At 42.1% G+C, this 24,115-nt stretch overlaps 1 protein-coding gene across 5 annotated transcripts in view; it reads right to left on the bottom strand.

Moving 5' to 3' along the window:
* Positions 1-23,774, bottom strand: part of LOC118367099 (STE20/SPS1-related proline-alanine-rich protein kinase-like) — a 30,459-nt gene extending 6,685 nt beyond the window's left edge. For 2 of the 5 annotated variants that reach the window (XM_035750137.2, XM_035750138.2), the window contains exons 1-15: positions 23,217-23,774; positions 21,431-21,543; positions 20,962-21,070; positions 18,913-19,054; positions 18,446-18,501; positions 17,860-17,969; positions 17,666-17,767; positions 17,385-17,518; positions 17,042-17,090; positions 16,880-16,945; positions 13,820-13,891; positions 13,271-13,393; positions 12,502-12,543; positions 11,890-11,946; positions 10,285-10,352 (exon numbers count right to left, since the gene is read on the bottom strand). In XM_035750137.2, the coding sequence (XP_035606030.1) occupies positions 10,285-10,352; positions 11,890-11,946; positions 12,502-12,543; positions 13,271-13,393; positions 13,820-13,891; positions 16,880-16,945; positions 17,042-17,090; positions 17,385-17,518; positions 17,666-17,767; positions 17,860-17,969; positions 18,446-18,501; positions 18,913-19,054; positions 20,962-21,070; positions 21,431-21,543; positions 23,217-23,322 (1,349 nt within the window). In that variant the 5' untranslated portion in view covers positions 23,323-23,774. Of the gene's footprint in view, positions 1-9,286; positions 9,656-10,284; positions 10,353-11,889; positions 11,947-12,501; positions 12,544-13,270; positions 13,394-13,819; positions 13,892-16,879; positions 16,946-17,041; positions 17,091-17,384; positions 17,519-17,665; positions 17,768-17,859; positions 17,970-18,445; positions 18,502-18,912; positions 19,055-20,961; positions 21,071-21,430; positions 21,544-23,216 lie in introns of those variants that run through there. The other 3 variants (XM_035750140.2, XM_035750141.2, XM_035750139.2) reach the window with 3 other exon arrangements.
* Positions 23,775-24,115: the final 341 nt, after the last annotated feature.

Genomic DNA, 24,115 nt, shown 5'->3' with positions numbered 1-24,115 from the left:
ATCTTCTGCAGCATAGGTGACTCGGGGTCTTCCTTTCCTGTGGTGCTACTCATGACAGCCAGTTTCAACCATGTAGAAAATAATAAAAATAAACAAAAACCCTGGAATGAGTAGGTGTGTCCAAACTTTTGACTGGCACTGTATATGTAAAGCAGTGGAGGCTCATCAGAGGAGGAAGGGGAGGACCATCCTCAGTGAATTTAAAAAAATGTTTAAATATTGAAACATTAAATAAATAAAACTATACTAATGTCACCAAATAATTGATTAAAACACAGTGATTTGCAATAATGGTTTACAGTAGCCTCAACAACACTCTGTAAGGTAGCACCATGGCTAGTTTCCATCCTCCTCTGGGTACATTGTCTTCAATACAAAACTTCCAGAGGATGTCCTCCAACCTATCAGAGCTCTTGCAGTATGGACTGACATGTTGTCCACCCAATCAAATGAATTAACCTAATACTAAAAGCATAAGCTACAGCTAGCTAGCACTGCAGTGCATAAAATGTAGTGAGTTGTTGACTAGACAGTATTTAAACAGTTTTGAACAAACTGTTTTCTTTTAAAAAATTGAGACACGAGAGAAAGAGAGAGAGTGCTAGCTATATTTCATTGTATTTTTTCCACTTTCACGTAGCTAGCGACTGCAGCTAGCAAGTTTAGTCTACTCAAACACATGGCTCAAACAGAGAGGGATCCTATGCTAGCTAGCTGGCTAATGGCATCCAAAACTGGAACTCTTCCAAGTCAAGGTAAGATTTTGGTTTTATGAATTTATTGCCACTGGGGCCCACTGGTATAACTGCTAAACTGCTTGCTGACCACTGTACTGCATGATTGAAGCGGGTTTACTAACAAGTTAGTTCTAGTAGCTATGTTGACTAGCTATGACAGTAGCTAATATGGTGACAACGAAGTAGGCTGTGTGTAGCGGTTATGATATTAAGGTTTGGCTTGGAAAGGTTTTTTCACCTAGTCACATATAGCTGATGTGTTGTGCACTGAAGTCCACAAGCTAAGGAAAAAGATGAAGAGGAGAGCGCGGAGATTCAAGAAGAAATTCTACAATGGGCAGAATTATTATGCTGTTTGTATGTGCCTGCTCTAAAAGTGAACTGTGTTCGTGTGTGATCAGGGGTGTATTCGTTCCGCCGATTCTGTTGAAAAACATTCCTTAAATGTAAGCAAACATAACCAAACGAGGATAAACATACCTGAATTTATTATGACGTGATCAAGACAGCAGGTAAAATTACTGAACCAAATCAACAACAGAGAACAGATCAGCATTGGATTGTCCTACTCCTTAGAATATCATGAATGGCAGAAATGTAAATGGGAAAATAACACTTTCAGGAAATGATACTAGAAGTAGGCTAACCTGATTATGTTAAGAAACTTGATACCGTGTGTCAGCAGGAATAGAGTCCATTAAAGACACATCTCAAGAAGTAGATATGGTAACTGTGCTAATGCAATTTTGTACTTGCGGCTGTGTAAGACTGACATATTTGGAGATTTGATTTGGATTTGAAGTGTCCTTGCAGTGGAATGACCAGAACAATGTACAACGTTTAAAATCACTCAAACAGTGTAATTGTCGTTGTTCGTTAGTGCTGAGCGATTAATGCTTTTTGAGTTTGGTTAGGTTTTCAGTTCAATTCGTTTTTAAAGATTACGGTTTTCAATGTAGATGGGTTTTTTTTCAACATTTAATGCATTATGAGGTAATGACATCACAATGATTTTACAGCTTTATACACGGAAATTCCAAATCCTAAAATAGTGAACATTCAATTTCCAAAACATTGAAAATATTCCATTGTCTGTGTCATGGTCCACATTGGATAGACATCAATGGAAAAATAGGACATGACTAAGAAATAATAAAATATTTTAGTTGTGTATATTATTCCTTAAAGTCATCAACTTGATCTCATTAGCAGCTACCATGCTCAAATCAAATCAAATCACATTTTATTTGTCACATACACATGGTTAGCAGATGTTAATGCGAGTGTAGCGAAATGCTTGTGCTTCTAGTTCCGACAATGCAGTGATAACCAACAAGTAATCTAACTAACAATTCCAAAACTACTGTCTTATACACAGTGTAAGGGGATAATGAATATGTACATAAGGATATATGAATGAGTGATGGTACAGAGCAGCATACAGTAGATGGTATCGAGTACAGTATATACATATGAGATGAGTATGTAGACAAAGTAAACAAAGTGGCATAGTTAAAGTGGCTAGTGATACATGTATTACATAAGGATGCAGTCGATGATATAGAGTGCAGTAAATACGTATGCATATGAGATGAATAATGTAGGGTAAGTAACATTATATAAGGTAGCATTGTTTAAAGTGGCTAGTGATATATTTACATCATTTCCCATCATTTCCCATTATTAAAGTGGCTGGAGTAGGGTCAGTGTCAATGACAGTGTGTTGGCAGCAGCCACTCAATGTTAGTGGTGGCTGTTTAACAGTCTGATGGCCTTGAGATAGAAGCTGTTTTTCAGTCTCTCGGTCCCAGCTTTGATGCACCTGTACTGACCTCGCCTTCTGGATGATAGCGGGGTGAACAGGCAGTGGCTCGGGTGGTTGTTGTCCTTGATGATCTTTATGGCCTTCCTGTAACATCGGGTGGTGTAGGTGTCCTGGAGGGCAGGTAGTTTGCCCCCGGTGATGCGTTGTGCAGACCTCACTACCCTCTGGAGAGCCTTACGGTTGAGGGCGGAGCAGTTGCCGTACCAGGCGGTGATACAGCCCGCCAGGATGCTCTCGATTGTGCATCTGTAGAAGTTTGTGAGTGCTTTTGGTGACAAGCCGAATTTCTTCAGCCTCCTGAGGTTGAAGAGGTGCTGCTGCGCCTTCTTCACGACGCTGTCAGTGTGAGTGGACCAATTCAGTTTGTCTGTGATGTGTATGCCGAGGAACTTAAAACTTGCTACCCTCTCCACTACTGTTCCATCGATGTGGATAGGGGGGTGTTCCCTCTGCTGTTTCCTGAAGTCCACAATCATCTCCTTAGTTTTGTTGACGTTGAGTGTGAGGTTATTTTCTTGACACCACACTCCGAGGGCCCTCACCTCCTCTCTGTAGGCCGTCTCGTCGTTGTTGGTAATCAAGCCTACCACTGTTGTGTCGTCTGCAAACTTGATGATTGAGTTGGAGGCGTGCGTGGCCACGCAGTCGTGGGTGAACAGGGAGTACAGGAGAGGGCTCAGAACGCACCCTTGTGGGGCCCCCGTGTTGAGGATCAGCGGGGAGGAGATGTTGTTGCCTACCCTCACCACCTGGGGCGGCCCGTCAGGAAGTCCAGTACCCAGTTGCACAGGGCGGGGTCGAGACCCAGGGTCTCGAGCTTGATGACGAGCTTGGAGGGTACTATGGTGTTGAATGCCGAGCTGTAGTCGATGAACAGCATTCTCACATAGGTATTCCTCTTGTCCAGGTGGGTTAGGGCAGTGTGCAGTGTGGTTAAGATTGCGTCGTCTGTGGACCTATTTGGGCGGTAAGCAAATTGGAGTGGGTCTAGGGTGTCAGGTAGGGTGGAGGTGATATGGTCCTTGACTAGTCTCTCAAAGGACTTCATGATGACGGAAGTGAGTGCTACGGGGCGGTAGTCGTTTAGCTCAGTTACCTTAGCTTTCTTGGGAACAGGAACAATGGTGGCCGTCTTGAAGCATGTGGGAACAGCAGACTGGTATAGGGATTGATTGAATATGTCCGTAAACACACCGGCCAGCTGGTCTGCGCATGCTCTGAGGGCGCGGCTGGGGATGCCGTCTGGGCCTGCAGCCTTGCGAGGGTTAACACGTTTAAATGTCTTTACTCACCTCGGCTACAGTGAAGGAGAGACCGCATGTTTTCGTTGCAGGCCGTGTCAGTGGCACTGTATTGTCCTCAAAGCGGGCAAAAAAGTTATTTAGTCTGCCTGGGAGCAAGACATCCTGGTCCGTGACTGGGCTGGGTTTCTTCTTGTAGTCCGTGATTGACTGTAGACCCTGCCACATAGCTCTTGTGTCTGAGCCGTTGACTTGTCATATGTTGCTGCCTTGCTATGTTGTCGTCTCAGGTCTCTCTTTACGTAGTGTTGTCTCTCTTGTTGTGATGTGTGTTTTGTCCTATATTTATATTGTATTTATTAATTTATTTTAATCCCAAGCCCCCGTCCCCGCAGGAGGCCTTTTACCGTTTGGTAGGCTGTCATTGTAAATAAGAATTTGTTCTTAACTGACTTGCCTAGTTAAATAAAGGTTAAATACATGAAGGCCATCCAGTGAATTTCCATATTTGTCACATGCCCGATTGATCCTTTCCTAAGGTCAAACGAAGTGTTGAAATGCAGCTGAAACGTAGAATATAGCAGCTCAAATGCGTTGCATATTTGATTTAATGTAAAACAGGTAGAACCTGTGAACCAGAGGGTGATAGAAGTATTACAGTAGCAGGATGTTGGCTGAGGATAATAATGTAAAGGGGGACTTGTAGTTTTACTAGTTCCATATTGTGTGAAGGTAACATCTGTCTGTGAGCTCTCCTGCCTCAGAGCTCCCATCTGGCTACGAACTAAAGCAGCCTACTAATTCATACAGCTTTCTTATACAACAACTTCAAACCAGCAATGATGCATAAAGTTCCATCTGCATGTTTATCCTATGTCAATTTTACACTGTACTACCCCATCTTAAATTCTCTCTAACATTGGCATTAATACAGTACATGGAGTCAGTATAACAGCACAATGACTGGAAGCTTCAAAAGGAGGGGAGTGGCTGGGCAGGCTACTGTACACAGCGTTGTGGGAGTGGGATTAAATTGGGCTGTACTTAAGATGCATAAATCACATCCATCTCCGCCTGCCTGGTAGCTCTTGACCTACATTTTACAGGAGATTTTGTAAGGAACATGCTCTGACACATCTGTGAGGGCTAACTTAGTTCTGCGAGATAGAGCGAGATAGAGATAGAGAGAGAGAGAGAGAGAGGCAGTAGGAAGAGAAGTAGGAGTGGATTTCCATCAGCTGTCTGTGAGTCAACTTTACTTGTCCAATTCTGCAGATTCACAACTAGAGAGAAGTCAGGGGTGAAACTTGAGTTTAGCAGATGGATGTAGGATGAATAAGATCTCTCCAGTTTATCCACGGACAGTGGGAGAGCGTGATGAAAGTGTTTCCGAGGCCACATCTGTGGCAGAGGACCTGAGCCCTGCGTCTCCAACTACCAACTAAGTCCTCCTCCAGAGAGATCGGCAACAGATTCCTGGAAAGTCCCTGTCAGATTACATTGTAGGAGGTAAATAGATTGCAGAGGACAGTCGGAGCTAAGCCGCACACACAGATTGAGAAACCGTTTAGAAGTTTTAGGGATTTTATGTGCTACTTTTAAAAACGTCAATCTTCCAGAGTCTTACTAGGAGTGTTAAGATTTTCTTAAACAACTGTGTTACTATCAACCCATCAGCACAGGGACAGAATAAGCCATGAATAAACAGACAGAATAAACCATGATTTTGCTCAGTCAGCTTCAAATCCCAGCATCCCACACCTTCCAAATGAATCACCAGAGACGTCAGTGGGCACTAACAAGCATTGGGGCGATTGGAGTGTTTACCAGGTAAAGCATGAGCTGAAATAATTCATATAGAGAGGTCTTCTATCTACTAAAATAGATTTCCCCTGGTAGGCAAAGGGGACTCAGGCAAACACTTGACTGGCAAACACAGAGAGAGTCCCATTCAAGGAGGGGAGAATCTCCACTGTAAAACATGACAGAATGTCATCACTCCCAGGTCCCCTGAGTAATTCAAGTAATGTTTGTCTATAGAACAATTTAATACTTCTGAACTGCACTCTGACACTGAAGCTGTTTGCAATGTGTCCTGTCCAGACTTATGATTGGTATGTTGGGGAAAGTTAGCTGTAAAGCTCTCTAACACAGAGAGCGTTCACTGCAGTTCAAGGCCAAGGCCAGGTAAACAGATGGTCTGTTGTGTATAGACTACACACAGGGACTGACAGTGACCAGAAATCGGCGTTGACATTTCTAACACACAGGCTCATTTTCTTCCTTGAGGCCCCCACAACTGACCTTTTTTTCCCCCTCGATGACCCCACACCTGCCCATTTTATTCGTTGAGGCCCCCATTATTAGCCAGTTAATTATAACCCCCCCCCCCCCCCCAAAAAAAAAAAAAAAAAAGAAAGTTAGACAGGCCCACCAGGATACAAATGGACCAGCCTATCTGGTATTTGTCCGAAATGTCAGATGGTCACTCCGCCCCTGAATACACAGGAGAACTCTAAATCCTGTGTGGCATTGACAGGGAGGTTATTTCATAAAACACCAACAAACAATCAATACACACATCTGGGGAGTGTTTGGAGTCAGAGGGAAAGTACTTCAGAGCTCCGGCCTTGGAAAAGCCTACATGAACGGGCCCACTGTGTGAGAGGAGATAGTATTAATGTGCTAGTAATTAATTTTCAAAATAAAGGAGAGTAATTTGACTTCCTCGTGGGTTTTAATGAATGAGTTTACACACGGCAACACACAATAATCAAAACTTTTTGTCTGAGTCTACACAAGGCAGGGTGGGCTGCGAGGGCATGATAACACCAGCCCATGGACAGACGGAATAAATATGCCACATCTGCCGGGAGCTTTATTGGTTAATTGTCTGACTTCTATCCTCCCATGATTACATACCCTATTAAATCAGCAATCAATTGCCAGTGAGGATGAAACGTCAATATCTGTGCCAAAGTCTTTCTTTCATGGAGCAGATCAAATGTTCCATTTCTTCTGTACAAAATAAAAAATGTCAACTCCCAGGTCATTCAAACTTTTCCTGTTATTCTTACTGTCTTTTAATTGAAGTTTCCTGCCGGTTCCAAGTCCCCCAACTAAACTATTGACTTCACAACTTCCACCAGTTTGCCGCCAAAATATTGACAACAAATACATAGACTTAGTAAAATAAATAGTAAAATAAATACAAGTGTAAACATTTTTTAAAGGATATTATGCTGAAACCCTCATATTAAGCACCAATGTTATTCACTAAATTGATGGTTTACATTTAGGATGTTTTACAGCTTTGTCATTCTGCTTTATTTTTTAAATCATCTTATTTAATTATGTCATATATTTTACATGTGATAAGGCCACACAGAGAGCCAGACATAATTACAGACACCTTAGATAATCTGAAGTACCCATAAAGGCCACTAGATATCTTATGATAGATTACATGAAATCCTTGAAAGATATCAACATTCTGATAGTTTCCATGTAAAATTAGGAAGTTTCCAGTAACATACCCTGCCTTTGCAACCCTAGCCATGGTCAACTCACCATAGCATCCCATCTGAATACAATTCTCGAAAGAACCTTCATTTATGGGTTCACGCTAGCATAAATCCCTTTCTAATCAGCCTTAACATCCTTATCAGTTTTGGGAGGAGAATTTATATAGTCTTGTGTTTGTTCTTTCAGATGCAATTAAGTTTCTCAAATTAGTTTTGTATTTTTACCCAAGAGAACCCCACTACCACCACACGACGCAGTGCTTATACCACCAGAGCTCTGTTCATGGTTTACTCTCAGTGAAGCAATTGTTGGATTAAAACTATAATTACATTTGAATCTGCATTGATTATTATGATTACAAAACTGAAGCCTAAGAAACTTGTCAATGCAAGTCTTTTGTAGAAACAACGAGATACATCTGGCTACTATTGTATGGAAGAGTATAACATAATATTACGATCGGTGGAACGTGGTGTGTCCCATCTGACTGCCGATCAATCACTGATTCAAATAGAAAGACGTATCTAGAAGAGAGTGATTACTGTAATTCCATTGTGACTGGAAAGAGACAACGCCGGCACTATTCCATATGGGCTTAAATAATGCTATCGGTTTCAGGTTGAATCAGGTTAGATAGCTCCAACAATTTCCCCGTCTGTTTCCCACAACATAAATTCACTTTGAATGGAAATAAACTACACTTATCTCACTTGTCCTACTATTATGTTAACTAGATAGTCAGCACAGAAACAATGGAAGAATTGTACGAAAACATTTCCTATGCTCCCTGGGGATGCCCTATGAATTATTCAAAATAACATTCCTTTCTGTGATTCCTTTCACCAAACATGCACCCTCAGTACCCTCAGTACATTTTCTACAGGGACCTCCTAACTCTGACTTTTATGAAGCTTAGCCTTAATCCTGTTGTCAAGCTCTCACTAAAGACACGTGGTTAAAGACGTGTCAACCCCTCGGTTGCTGGATTTCTAGCATCTGTTCCACACGTCCTCTCAGACAAAGAGGTCGGTCGTTCTCCGCATCTGTCCTTGCGAGTACGGCTGCATCCAAAGAGGCACGCTTCAAAAGTATTCCCCCCCTTTTACTGTATCTGCTTAAGGACCTGTTTGTCACTCATAGTCTGACCAGTGCCCGTGTCATCTCCTGAACCTCTGGGGACTGGGTACGGCAGACGTCTTTAGGCTGATGCATTACAAACTGTAGTGGCAAACATATTTTCTGTCAGGCGAAAAGAGATGGTGAGTGTAGATGATGGTGTTATAACGGAACACTTGTTTTACTGCACTGACTCAGGACTGTGGAGAATATATAGTATTGCGTTATACCAGTTTACGACATATTCAAAAGCTGTGCAATGTCACCAATGTAATTCAGCCCAGCGAATCAAATGTAATGTAATGCTCTTTCAAGTGCTCCCAGAACTGCTTTTACAGTTCATGGACTAAATGGGGTTATATAGAAATCTCTCTGCAAATATATCCACATCATAATTCTACATAAAGTGTCAAAACCGATTGCAACAAAGCCCCATTATTGCTCTATGGGAGAATGGGAGTTGACAGGGCTAAGCTAAAGCCATTTGAGTTTATCTGAACAAGTCCTTCAGCCAAAGGAGGGCTTGAAATTGAGAGTCCTGATAAATGTGCTGCTCTCCTTGGGCTGCTGCATGACAGGGACTGACTGTTTCAGCACAGATCAGAGGTGTGGATCTTGTCAGTTTACTTTGGACTTAATCTACCAAGACACACGTCACTGCAATCCTTTTGCTGTGGCGAGACTGCCCTCAGCGCAGAGCAGGATTAGTTTAATACATAGCACATACAGCAAACCACTTATTAGCAAAAGATACATCGCTCCCCATACACTGCCAAGGAAAACAGCCTGAAACGGCTGCAATGAATAGAACCACGGCCACTGACAAATAACGACAGCCTCACTGCTCACATAACTGTCCATTTATTTACATGTAAAGGTTAGAATAATTACACTTCTCCAGTAGCCAGCCCTCCAGTTTTTCCTGCTGTTGGCATGCAGTGGAGAGGATGGCTTTGTGTGTTGCACAGTGGGCCTGGGGAGGGCCCTTCAGATGCTGCCTGCTATCTCATCGACCCAGAGCCTACTATGCTACACTGCACCCAGTGCTGTATTTTGCTCTTCAAGGGGCAGCAGGCAGACTTCAAACTGTCCAGAAATACTCCATTGTCCATGTCTGTGGCAGACATCTGTGTGTGTGCGTGCGTCATAGTTTTGCACATTTGCCTTGCATATCCTGCTTTCAGACGGTGTTTAAACGTGCTTCCATTTTGCTGTGGGGGAAGTAAAACGGATTTAAATTCAATGTAATAAATATAAACTGCCATCCTCTTGGGAAAGGATTTGACTGCTTGGAGGAGTCTGAAGCCTAAACAACACTAGTTATCATACATGTATTATAAAAGGATAAAATATATAAAGAGTGATAAGTCTGAGCCTAAATCTAATCCTAAACCTATTCCATATTGGTCACAAGTCTTGCTACAGCCTTGAATTGTCTTTTAGCAATAGGTCTTTAACCTGGCAGATACGGCCCAGTGGCTGAAAGTGTCTGGACTAGCTGAAATTAAGGTGAAGTCAGATCAGGTCAGTGCTGGTAAGTCTGGTTGCAGCGCAGGTCATTAACAGCCCTCTAATTCAGTTCCTGAGAACACAGTAATGTGGAGCGGGGCCAATGGAAAGTCAATTCGGTTTTAACACTCGCCCTCTTCTAACCCAACCTCTCGGCCAGATTAGAGAGACCAGATCCTCGGTTAAGTCAGATCATCTCTTTAGAGAGCCAAGACATCATTATGTCATCATTAGGTCTATGAGCAGCAGGGTACATGTTGAGTGATCCTCAGACCTCTGTTTGGGTGAAGTGGACGTAAGGAGGATGAGGCCAAATTGAGACTCTGCTTACCTTAGCCTTAGGACCATATTTAGAGCACCTTGAATATAGGGCCCTGTGTTCTTCTCAAATGGTTGAACCTGTAAGTAAAGAGTGAGTCAATAAAGCCAGAAAGTACTCAATATCTCCTGGAGCATTAAAAATATATAACTGACTATACACCGGTTAAACTACAAAAGCAACAGAAGAATACATCAGTTATATCACACAAAATACATTCAATATATACAGTGTATTGTATTGATGTATTCTGACAAGATCATTGAGTTCTGTTTTTGAGGAGGCACAATCCTTTGACTAGGCCCTGACTCAGCAAAGTAAGAACCACAGTAGCACTTATGGCCTCGAGCCATATCACACTTTCTGTAGCCATGGGGACAGTGTTGTGTAGGTAATGAAGCTTGCTTGGTTCCTTGTCTGATCTACAGGCTATGCATCAAAGTAGTCTATTTTGTATTGATAAGTGAATAAAATCTCAGTGACTGTTCAAACAACAATGTAGGCATATCAATCCCCCCCAAAATGTATTTTGTTTAGAAGTACTAACTATTGCTTCCAGGCTAGTGGACCAAAACTTGTGTGAATACATTAAAGTAACATATCAAACTAGGATAACGTTGTAGGTTACACCGGCAAGTATAAGAATATTTGTTTAGAAGTACTAACTATTGATTCCAGGCTAGTGGACCAAAACTTATGTCAATACATTCAAGCAGAATATCAAACTAGGACAACGTTGTAGGTTACACCGGCAAGTATAAGAATATTTGCCAGGGCATATTATTTCATTATAAATCTGATTATTTTACATGAAGATGTGGGAAGCTAAAAAGTTATCTAGCTTGCAGTGTTTAGCCAACTTGCTAGAAAGGGAAGACAGCAAGACAAGACTCTTTTTTGCTTTCACAACAAATAAGACAACAAGAATTCACCCAAAAAGGTATTTTGTTAAGAATTAATAACTCATTTTTACAGGCTATTGTGAAACTATAGAACTTGCTGTAGCCAACTAGCTAGCCATGTGCTTTTTTCTCAATGACCAAAACATTACGTTTTATTTTTAGTTGATATGGGAAAGATCACAAAAGCAGCACATCAAACTGAGATAATGTTTTAGGTTATGTTTGAGGTTATTATTTTAAATTATAAATCTGATTATTTCACATGGAGATGTGGGAAGCTAAAAGGCTAACTAGCTTGCTATGTTTTTAGCCAGGCTAAACCCGCCAGGCTGCCAGCTAGCTCCTAGAAGCAATGGAAGGCGACTCTTCCCTTGTTTTCACAAAACGAAAAGACAAAAATAAAATGTTTTGCTATCACCCCCTTGTGAACGGGAGTGGGACCGGCGAGGATATCATGTTACCAAAAGGTGTCTGCTACTCCAGAAATCCCACGCGCACGAAGTGGAGCTTGTAGTAACCTTAACAGCTAAGCCCTGAGCTGGCAGTGTCAGCAGGATGGCCATTTACTCTGACTTATTACTGCTGAAAGGGCCCCTCCATGAGCCTCAGGGATACTGGCACATACTCACTCAAACACACACACTCAGTGGTGCATCAAGGTCACTGAATCATGACAAATAACATCTGCCTCTGTTGCTGCTCCTGAAAGCCTCACCTGTGGATGCTGAATGGATAGCCCTTCAATGGGAATAGTGTTGGCGTTCTCCTCATCCTGTGGCACAAAACGAAAGGCATACAGTAAATATATAACATACACTAGTCCTTTTTTCTGTGCTATAGAGGAGCATCGTTAGCAATAACAAATCTTTGCACAAGATTAGACATCGCTCATCTCAGTCAGCAAATAGAGAAGTCAATACAAAACAATCCATATGTAAAACATTTAGTTGTTTTTGAACAATCAATCAAATAGAGAAAGCATGCATACACGTTCACCCTGGGCTTAAAATCAATGAGTCCGAGAGATTGTGGCGGGTGAGACGTACTAGGTTTTTTCCCCAGATTTAATCATTTATACACAACCTGCTCCCTGTTAAGGCAGGCAATTGGATTTTCCAATGATGCCCTTTGTAAAGTAATCAAATTATACAGGAAGAAACAGGGACAAAGTAAGTCTATTAACCTTGTCAATGTGCAGGTTTACATACTTATAAAAATCAATCTTCCCCCACATTTCACCTGAGGATCTGTCTCAATGATGTCAAAAAGACACCAACGATGATAAACCATGCATATGTGTTTATAGAACAGAAAAGAGCTAACTTACGTCTTCGTTTTCATCTTCGTTCTCCTCTCTGACCCTTCGCGACTGAAAGGCAATATCAAACACAAACAAAATGATCTTCTCAGTCTTGACAAATCTAAATATGACTGCCAGGTGTAGAACTCAATCCCTGCAGAATAATTAGCATAATGTCGCGGAGGCAACTGAACATTCAAAGCTGAAGCAGACAGAACATCATTATCAGCATTTGTCACATAATTGCTTTGTGTAATTATTCCCTGTAAGAGCCATTCAGGTTATGCATCTATATCAAATAACCTTTTGATCTTTGATCATGGCTGTCTTCCCCTCTCCCTCCCCAGCCCGCTACAGCCATCTTCAAACCCTTACCAACTACCTATAGTGACTTGTGACTCTCGTGACAGCTAGCTCACTGCTCTCACAGAGATCCATGCAGGATCTAGGACTGTACAAAGGCTAAAGAAAAGGAGAGTTTCATGTCTTCAACATGACCCTCTGAAAAAACGGTTCCCAAAGGGTTCTTCGGCTGTCCCCATGTAGAGCCCTTTATACAGAGGGTGCTACGCATAACCGAAAAGGGTTCTACACGGAACCCAAAAGGGTTCTATCTGGAACCAAAAGGGTTCTACCTGCAAACAAAAAGGGTTCTTCAAAGGATTATCCTATGGGGACAGCTGAAGAACCCTTTTAGGTTCTAGATAGCACCTTTTTTCCTAAGATTGTAGTTGTTCCATTTTTCTCCAGCCTGTGGCTTTAGTTTGGATGCACATCTCATCATGGTCTCACCTACCCTGCCTTGATTGACAGCAGCCTTGCCCTCCTCGCTCCCCTCGTCCAGCTCATCATCGCTCCACTCCCAGTCTCCGTCTTCTGTCTTGTGCAGATGGCCGCTGGACCCTGGAACTCTCCTCACCTGAGCCAAACACAGCACAACTGTTAACCCACAACATCAAACTGTAGGGCGGAGAGACAAAACACATTTAGTAGCATACCCCTTCTGAGGTTCTCTCACTAAGTCAGCACAACATCAAATGTTATTCATCTGTCTTATATGAGTTTAGAAAGTTTAGGAATTTAGAAATATACACTCGTACTATATGAGAGTGCAGTTGAATTGATCAAACATTGCACAAACACTAGCTTGGGCTTGGATTCCTCTCTGAGAGTGTTTAAGGTCTACATAACGGCTGCTATGAGCTAGCAGAAAACAAAAGAACAGAGAACACCAAAACGAAACACAGAGAAAACAAAACACAAAAACTCCTTAATAAGAAGCTAACTCTGGATGAATCTCAGCGGAAGCACCCAGCATTCTAGGGCTAAGTCAAAGAACATGTACCCTTCTGACGGCATCAAGTTCTTTCTCCGAACCTGACACAGAGCCCATGCTCCTGGAATTCTGCTCTGGCTCCTTGAGCAAAACAAAAAAGCATCAGTCCACTGTGTGTGGATGCATGTGACAGTTCAGTGGCCTGTATGTCTCTCTACACACACACACACACACACACACACATATGGAACCACCAAGCTGTCTATGCCAAAACATGTGTACAACTACATTTAGTACTATAGGAACAGGAATTTCAATATTTATGAGCATGCACATTTAGAGAAACACACAAACAGAAGATATGGGATTAAGATGTACATACAGGCAAATTACAAGAGCCATATATAGATGCAATGACTCTAAACTGTATTATCTGTGTACTAGTGTGGGAAATCACTCAGCATTATATCAGTATTATTTTCCAACTTTCAATTACGTAACACATCAGTGACTGCTGCAGCCGACCACCCTCTGTCTCAGTACCTCCTGCAGGTCTCTCTATTAGGATATCAACTAAGGAGCAAGGGTGCCCTCTGCTGGCCAATGAACAACTGCTGAAATCCTGTTCTTTGCCTGGAGATGCATATCTTGAATATTACTATTTTGTATTCAACTCTGGTTGAATTAATACGCCTGCACAGCCCATGGTCCAATATGTACTTCTCTATAGATTGCTAAATCACAGTCAACCCATGTTTAGATCTTCCCTTAGGTACCCTGCACATTAAACTCCTTGCATTTCTATTGCAAAATCTACCTTTCCTTGCTCATCTGGGGAGCGACTCCAATGTTTAACAAGCCTATAGCTCGTGGGAGCAGATTCTTAGAGCAGAAAAGGGAAGACAGGAGAGAGGGGAGGCTCAGTGAAGGGGCAGGAGGAGAGAGAGAGGGCAGGAGAGGAGAGAGAATGAGGGACGGGCAAGGGGAAGGGATACTCAAGGAGGCGCAGTGGATAAATACTGAGGGAGAGGCAGGGGGAGAGGCTGAGGCAGGAGGGAAAGAATGGAGGGAGACTCAGGGACGGGCAGGGGAGAAGGGAGAGGGGGCTACCTAGTCAGTTGCACAACTGAATGCTTTCAACCTAAATGTGTCTTCCGTATTTAACCAATCCCTCTGAATCAGAGAGGTACGGTAAGAGAGGGGGCAGGGGAAAAGGGAGGCTAAGGGAGGGGGTAAGGGAGTCTGCAGAAGGGGGGAGGTGATAGACTGGAACACAGTTTTGACTACTCCTACAGGTTTGCTTCGGTACTGCAGCATAACTGTCGCCCGGCTCAGAAAGACAATTTCCATGCACGGCCACATAGAGAAGTCAAATTTGAAAATAAGACACTTTAGTCATCACCTTTGTGCACAAAACATCCATTGAATTACTCAAATAACTGTCGCTGAGGCCAATTTTCTTCCATCACTCACAGCCGAAGATATTAACATTTTATATTCATCCAATGTCTGCCATGTTTTTGGATGACGTGACCGCTGCTCGCTCTGCACCCTGTGCGCACTAAGTGCTAGTGCGTATGTGATGGTGGTCCGTATAAACTGGATGCAACTCGGATATAGGCGGTCCATGAATCGGCGTATGCAAACGTGAGTAGATTATCCTGTAAACAATGGTCGGACATCTTGGACGCAGTCTCCAGTTCTTATTAAACCTCAGTGAGAGACAGAAAGGGGGGGGCAGGGAAAGAGACTGATCTGGTCCATGATGTGGACAGGTCACAGTGTCCTGAGATGACAATGTTTCTGCTAGGTTTCTTCTCTGTGCAGGCTGGCCTGTGTCTGCTGAGTGGATAATGTGGGTGACTCTCCATAGGTCAGAACAGCACACAAGCAAACCATTCTATTATCCCAGAGGCAACACAGAGGACACTACTCTATGACTCGCACTCCTCATCTACAATCAAGTGAGACAAACTCAACACAGCTCCATTACTGTACGTGCGAGCTGTGCATTTACGCCAGAAGACAAAACTGTGATGTGTTCGCAGGATCAGGATTGGCTGAAAAGGGCATCACGATTACATTACAGCCTCAGAATATAATACTAATCATTGTACTGTCATGCTCCAATCAACCATAATCTCACATTAAACTATGTTCCCAAATTGAATCAACCCACACGATCTGAATGATTGGGACTGTTGTTCTGACCAGAAACTGTCCACCCCTCCATCTGACAACTCTGTCACGAGTCACTTCCCTCTCTATTAACATTATGCGCTGCTAAATTATTGTTTCGCGCGACACCCATGTACCCCCCAGTCACCCATGTACCCCAGTCACCCATGCCCCCCAGTCACCCATGCCCCCCCCCAGTCACCCATGTCCCCCCCAGTCACCCATGTCCCCCCCAGTCACCCATGTCCCCCCAGTCACCCATGTCCCCCAGTCACCCATGTCCCCCCCCAGTCACCCATGTCCCCCAGTCACCCATGTCCCCCAGTCACCCATGCCCCCCAGTCACCCATGTCCCCCCCAGTCACCCATGTCCCCCAGTCACCCATGTCCCCCCAGTCACCCATGTCCCCCCAGTCACCCATGCCCTGTCAGTGAATTTCCATCCAATCCGTTCAACCTGATCTTTTTGCCTCCTGAGAATAGGAGGATGATGGCATACCAAACATCAGCCTGGCCTGCCACACTGCTGCATCCCAGTTGGCTGTGACCGCAAGGCAACTGAGCATGCAAATGGTGTGTTTAAGTGCACCTCTCCATTACCTAACCACTCACGTTAAATCCCATTTGTCTTTGTCTCTGCCACTTGCAGTGAGGGTCTGAGCGACATTACAGACCACTAATGCGTGAGTTGTCAGCACATCCATTCTGCATGACTGATATTGTTCCAGCAGTGGCCCATATTTGCAGCCACCCCCACATAACATTTGGAGCACAAAGTGAATGAAGTGTTGAACAGAGAGAGACAGAGAGAGAGAGAGAGAGAGAGAGAGAGGACACTCGATGTGTGTTGACTGGGGGAGAGTGTCCTGACAAACCTTAGCATACTTTGTTCATAATGTTTAGTCAATATTGGGATTGCTTTAATGGGAATTATGTTTGTTTAGACATTACCCTTTTGGCTCTCTGGGTAATGTTCGGTGCTCTGCATAGCAGCTTTTCAATCAGATACTCTCTGTTCTGAAAATGAAAATCACAACCCGTGTTAAAAACATCAACCTACCAATTCTTTACCCCACCAATAGAACAGGTACAATTCTGGCAGTAAAAGCATACCTTGGCCTTCTGGAAAAATTTACATTTCAAAAGTTCTGTTGCTGTAGGCCTAAAGAGAAGCAAAATATATGGACATATAAGAACACTTAAAAATCATTGGCCTGGAACTGAATGTACCATTCCTACAATCTGTGTGAGAATATCTATCGTATTGTGTGGGTATGGGTGAGACCACTAAACATGATTGTATTTCAGGACTCTCTTGTAAAAGTGGATGATGCTCTACAGAGACTCGATCACCACCCAAGGCCATCAGAGTTACTGTATCATCAACCGGTGACAGACTCCACAGATATACAGTGTAGGTCTAATGCAGTTCACAGAATGGCAGACATGTACAAACCTCTTGGCGGGCTCCTTCTGAAGGCACAGGGTTATTAGCTTCCTAAATGATTTCCCATATTTTTTCAGCATCTCTTTATCCTCCACACCCGTGTCTAGGGTGGGGGGATCATTCTGTAAGGTCAGCATTAAGACCTGGGAAGAGAAGAGGAAGGGTTAAAAGCATGCACGCGGTCTCTCAGTAGTTACATAGACACAGGGTAGAAATCTGCCTTTCGTGGTTCATTAGTTAAGATGTAGGCATATTCCACTGGCAGCTGGATATACAGCGATCAGGCTCACCTTCATGGGTGGGTATCGGTGGTAAGGTGCAGACCCTGTGGCCAACTCTATGGCAGTGATTCCAAAACTCCAAATGTCTGCTTTGAAATCATAGCCTCGTACCTGTGGGCATAGCAGCACTACTGTTAGTGCTGTACAGTCTATGTCAAAACAGCTGGTAGATGTTACTAAAACTGGCCACAAGACAGTCTCACCTGTTCCATTACTTCAGGGGCCATCCAACATGGTGTGCCCACAAAGGTCTTCCGTACTTTGTTTCTGGTCATATCCCCTCCAGTGGCCAAAAAGGCACTAACTCCAAAATCTATTGGGAAATATGTATAATTCAGATGAAATGCATTGATGTAATTAATGTTATACCTAATTAGCATCTTATAAAATCAGAATATATTGATGCTATGCAGTATTTTCACAACTATTTCATGTTCTCCACCTTATACAAACTGTGCACACTCAATATCTTCCGTTGCATTCATGTTAGAAAGATTCTCTTTTGAGTGTTTGTTGAATAAAGGTCATCCAACTATATGACAAGAGACAGTAGGCCTCTTGTGATTTATGATGGGGGACCTGTTTGACTACTTTTGTTAATGTTATTCAGTAAATATTGTGAACTACTTTTGATTGGTGAAGTCTGGCATTTTGTCTATTATTCTGTTGAATTAACTGGATGTATGGAAACATCATAAAAAGTCATATATAACTGTGGCAAGTGAGCGAGCTGTGAGAACAGAATGTGACAGGTGAAGGTGGGGTGAAATAGGGACATTACTCACACACCTGCAATCTGAACAGAGCCGTCCTCTCCCAACAGGATGTTCCCAGCCTTCACATCCCTGAAGTCACACACAAAAACACCCCAGTCATGCCCAAACAGTATCTCTCTATGTAAGTGGGGCAGCATCGATTGCATCAATGTGTGTACATTTGTTTTGCAGCCTGCTGTCATTTGGAACACAGGCCAAGGGGGTAATAGTGGTTTAGTTTTTTATGACCTTGACATCCAGGAAAGTAAAAAAACAACACAAAAAAAAACCTGTGTGATCAAAGGGAAGTTCAAACAAATGATGTCAATAAATTACATTGAAACAGAATAGTCAACACAATTTATCTAACACTATGTAACTCCTAGATTACATTTTATAGATTCATATTTTGGAACTTTTATATATTCAATCTTCCTTTAAAAAATTTCAAAAAAATAAATCATATATATATATAAATGTTTAAACTCCAGGGTATCTTACCTGTGAATCTGTCCATTTCTGTGCAGATAGTCAAGTCCCTCAAGGACCTCTTTTAGTATGGTTGCAATGATGAGCTCATCAAGGACTCCATTTTTGTGCTCTCCTTTGCTAAAGGTATGCTTTATTATATCCAACATGGATCCTAAAAAGAAGAAGCAGACAGAAAAACAGAGTGCCCGCAATGCCCAAGGCTGACATGTCATTACATGTCAACTATTCCATTTAATCATTCTGCCTTAAGCAAGTTTGTTACAGTTGAAGTCGGAAGTTTACATACACCTTAGCCAAATAAATTTAAACTCAGTTTTTCACAATTCCTGACATTTAATCCTAGTAAAAATTCCCTGTCGTAGGTCAGTTAGGATCACCACTTTATTTTGTGAATGTGAAATGTCAGAATAATAGTAGAGAGAATTATTTATTTCAGCTTTTATTTCTTTCATCACATTCCTAGTGGGTCAGAAGTTTACATACACTCAATTAGTATCTGGTAGCATTGCCTTTAAATTGTTTAACTTGGGTCAAGCGTCTAACGTAGCTTTCCACAAGCTTCCCACAATAAGTTGGGTGAATTTTGGCCCATTCCTCCGAACAGAGCTGGTGTAACTGAGTCAGGTTTGAAGGCCTCCATACTCTCACACGCTTTTTCAGTTTTGCACACACATTTTCTATATGATTGACGTCAGGGCTTTGTGATGGTCGCTCCAATACCTTGACTTTGTTGTCCTTAAGCCATTTTGCCACAACTTTGGAAGTATGCTTGGGGTCAATGTCCATTTGGAAGACCCATTTGCAACCAAGCTTTAACTTCCTGACTGATGTCTTGAGATGTTGCTTCAATATATCCACATAATTTTCCTTCCTCATGTATCCATCTATTTTGTGAAGTACACTAGTCCCTCCTGGTGTTCTTTGGCTTGCAAGCCTCCCCCTTTTTCCTCCAAACATAACAATGGTCACTATGGCCAAACAGTTCTATTTTTGTATCATCAGACCAGAGGGCATTTCTCCAAAAAGTACAATATTTGTCCCCATGTGCAGTTGCAAACCGTAGTCTGGCTAGTTTATGGCGGTTCTGGAGCAGTGGCTTCTTCCTTGCTGAGCTGCCTTTCAGGTTATGTCGATACAGGACTCGTTTTTCTGTGGATATAGATACTTTTGTACCTGCTTCCTCCAGCATCTTCTCAAGGTCCTTTGCTGTTGTTCTGGGATTGATTTGCATTTCTCGCACCAAAGTATGTTCATCTCTAGGAGACAGAACGTGTCTCCTTCCTGAGTGGCATAACGGCTGCGTGGTCCCATGCTACTTATACTTGCGTACTATTGTTTGTACAGATGAACGTGGTACCTTCAGGCGTTTGGAAATTGTTTCCAAGGATGAACCAGACTTGTGAGGTCTACAATTATTTTTCTGAGGTCTTGGCTGATTTTTTTTTATTTTCCCATGATGTCAAGCAAAGAGGCACTGAGTTTGAAGGTAAGGCCTTGAAATACATCCACAGGTACACCTACAATTGACTGAAATGATGTCAATTAGCCTATCAGAAGCTTCTAAAGCCATGGCACAGTCAACTTAGTGTACAGTAAACTTCTGACCCACTGGAATTGTGATACAGTGAATTATAAGTGAAATAATCTGTCTGTAAACAATTGTTGGAAAAATTACATGTCATGCACAAAGTAGATGTCCTAACCAACTTGCCAAAACTATAGTTTGTTAACAAGAAATGTGTGTAGTGGTTGAAAACAACTTTTAATGACTCCAACCTAAGTGTATGTAAACTTCCGACTTCAACTGTGCCATCTTTAATATTCATTTACATGGTGGGATGCCACTGCACATAGGTCTACAGTGAACTGGTCCAAGGGATGGACAATCGCTTGTTGACATTTGATGAGATCAATGTCCCGACATATGAAAGAACTCACAATGTAGTCCATAACAGTGTTTATGTGTTATGTTATTATGGCCACTTTCATTGCTTAGTGTGGAAGTAAAAAGGAGATGGCAGCTATATTTTGCTAAGATGTTGAAGGTAAAAAGCTTACCTCCACTCAGAAGTTTCATGACTAACCAAAGTTCATCTTTTACCACAAATGAGGTGTAGTAGGTGACAACATTTGGATGGTTGCATTGGCTCATGGCTTGAATTTCTTTCTATTGTTTAAGAGGAAAGAGGCACACATGAGACAAAATAAAGTCAACCACTTTTGACAACCTTTCTTATAACGAGGATTGTTAATTTGTCATTTACTTCACTAAATATATTACTTCCAAATATATAAAGTAATAGTTTACCAAATACTTAATAATGTCAACAAATACTAATCTCTTATTCAAATGGACACTTTAGTGTAGCACAGCCCTCACAGATCCTACTCAGCCTCTAGTACACACACAAAGAGAGAATAGCAAAGTAAAATTACTGCTCAATCAGGAAAGTGTGGGCCCGAGAAGGCCAGAGGCACTGTGGACACACACAATGAAAATATAGCCTTTATTTATTGTTATGCTCACCAATAGCTCATCCATGCTGGTCTGGCATTTCTCCAGGTTTATTCTCTTTATGGCCACGCGTTCTTGTCTGGGGGTGCAGAGGGCAGCCTGCACTACGGCTGTGGCCCCACTGCCTGGAATCACAGACAAATAGAGGTGCAATTAACAACCAGGACAGGAGACAGTACATGACAATACAGTGACATCAAAAGTGACCAAGGTGAAAAGCATAAGGGATCACTGACACATGCAGGATCATTGTTGGGCTATTTGGGATATTAAGCCCTTTTTGTGACATTTAAATGATAAATAATGTGACTGCAACAACAATTCAGAGCACCATTGCACCAATACAGTATGTGCAAACATATTTTCCAATCATATGCTAAATTCCTATGCATAACAGTCAGTGTATCCAAGACAACTTTGAGAAGAGGGGTTGAGCGAAGAACCAGGCGACGCCAAGCTATAGTTATGTTGTACAAAGAATGTGACACAGTACATACCATGCCAACTGCTGGTGACAGGTAAGGATGAGAGGAGATTGGACTGCTCGACAGTTGATTATATGCACATGACAGATGACTAACTAGCCACAGCAGCTCTTGGCTGTAGTAATGCTATCCCTTATCAGCACTGAATCGGTTTTCTTTAGCTGCCGGTGTCAGCTCATCTATATGCAAAATTCATATTCATCCCTCTGGACAAAAGCTAATTAGACAGATCCAAAAGTCTCCCACAGTTTGCACGTGACAGAATTCTTAAATGAGCAAAAAAAAATTTGTAAGCATTTGGGAAATGACCATGAATAAGTGCATTATAGGCCTACCAAATGAAGTCTGATGTTAATACCAGTAGAGAGAGGGTGTGGAGAGTAATGCTGACCAGCAGCAAGTGCAAATACACCTCGATGACCTAGGAAACTTGACTGACGTGCTGAAACAATAAACTAAACATTCCTTTCCACTGTAATGATTTAGCTATGGATTATAGAATAAAAAATGATCATATTGCTTCCTCCTATAGGCTCACTAATATTTATAACGGTGCTTGGTGAGGCAGGGCAATATATTAAAATGTATTGAATTGTTTTTACAACTATCATAATTAAATTGACATGAGAGGCTATAGGTCGAATGGGCTGTTTGTGATTTATTGTCCAGAGCAGTCGCTAATCTGTGAGAACTAGGTAGGCAACAATGTGGCATAACCAAATAACAATACTCAACATAAATCATCACAAAAGGCCTAAAATAATAATAATAATATTCATAATAAAATGGGACTTTGATGTAAGAGTAGACCCTCTGTCTAACTTCAGAGTTGGCATGCAATTGAATATCCCTGCTCTACTCAACGACACCATGCCATTCCGGTGAGAACGGCAGGTGCATGATCAAAACAATGACATGCGATTTTCATTCAGATGATCCCATACATAGATAGACACATCTATTTCAATATAGCCTAGTGGACACGTGCCTTAATTGAGCATCGTTCAGCATAGAAGAAATCGACTGCATTAAAAACGCATTTACATGAAATGGCATTCCTGCCCTTATAGATATAACTTTACCGTGACTATAAATATCTCTCTATGTGATGAAAAAAAGTGGTTTCCTCTTACAAGAAGAAGCGAATTGCGGTTGTTAAGATCCGCATTGCAAAGCATTACAGAGACGCTGTTGAGTATGAAAAAGCCGGTAGGCCCTCGTCGTCATTCACCACTGATAACCGGCCGAGCCATATCCATGACAAAACATTACAATATAAACAATATAATCATATCAAGAGGTAGCCTACTAACCTATGACTTCCTGTAACTCGTAAGACTCCCTGGTAATTGGCCAGCTCATTGTCAGCACTGGTTGCGGATTCTGGACAGGAGCAGGAGATCCGCCTTGCTCCGCCATGATGCTGCTGCTGCTGCTGCTACTGAGCTACTTAGCGACCCCAGACCTTCTCCTGACTACAGAAGTGTCAGCTGCTGCGGAGAATTACTATGGCCTGGTGATGAAAACATCCGGAAATAGCCGCGCAACTTTCACCACAAAAAGACGGAAATAAATTATAACGCAAAATCATGTCCAAAACCGTGCACTTGAATTTGTGATAGGCCTATAACATTTGGTCGTTTTAGAACAATTTTCAATTCCAAAAGTGAACGTTTTGTTTTTGTAGTCGCCAAATTAAATAATGAATCAATCAAATACATTGCCTATTATTTGTTAATAACTTGATAATAACTTAATTTGAACCAATTCAGTTGTTTTAAGCCTACGGTATTTCAGCTTTGGTTACAGTTTAGCCTGGATGTTAGATTTGTTACAGATCTATTTTGGATCACGCAGTGATGAAGATGTGACATTCTATCCTGGATCATGAAAGTTGCTACAAAAGGATCACAGTGACCACTAATCAAATATGTCCACTAGATGGCAATATTATACCTTCAATCACATGCCATGGCCATATAGACTTATGTACTCTTGCGAAAACGGCTTACACTAATAAAATAATGTTTGCCTTTTAATTAATATTAATTAAATGAAAATAATTATTAAATGTACATACGCCTATGTATTTACACTTATCCATTAATTTATCCTATAATAACATCGACATTGACAATTGCCGCAGCGTTGTCCTGGTTAGAGTTTGGCCGGGGTAGCCCGTCTAGCATCACTACTCTGGACGGTTCTGACT

The sequence above is a fragment of the Oncorhynchus keta genome, chromosome 34 (genome assembly GCF_023373465.1).
Source record: "Oncorhynchus keta strain PuntledgeMale-10-30-2019 chromosome 34, Oket_V2, whole genome shotgun sequence".
NCBI lineage: Eukaryota > Metazoa > Chordata > Actinopteri > Salmoniformes > Salmonidae > Oncorhynchus > Oncorhynchus keta.
This window is presented reverse-complemented; position numbering and strand designations above follow the sequence as displayed.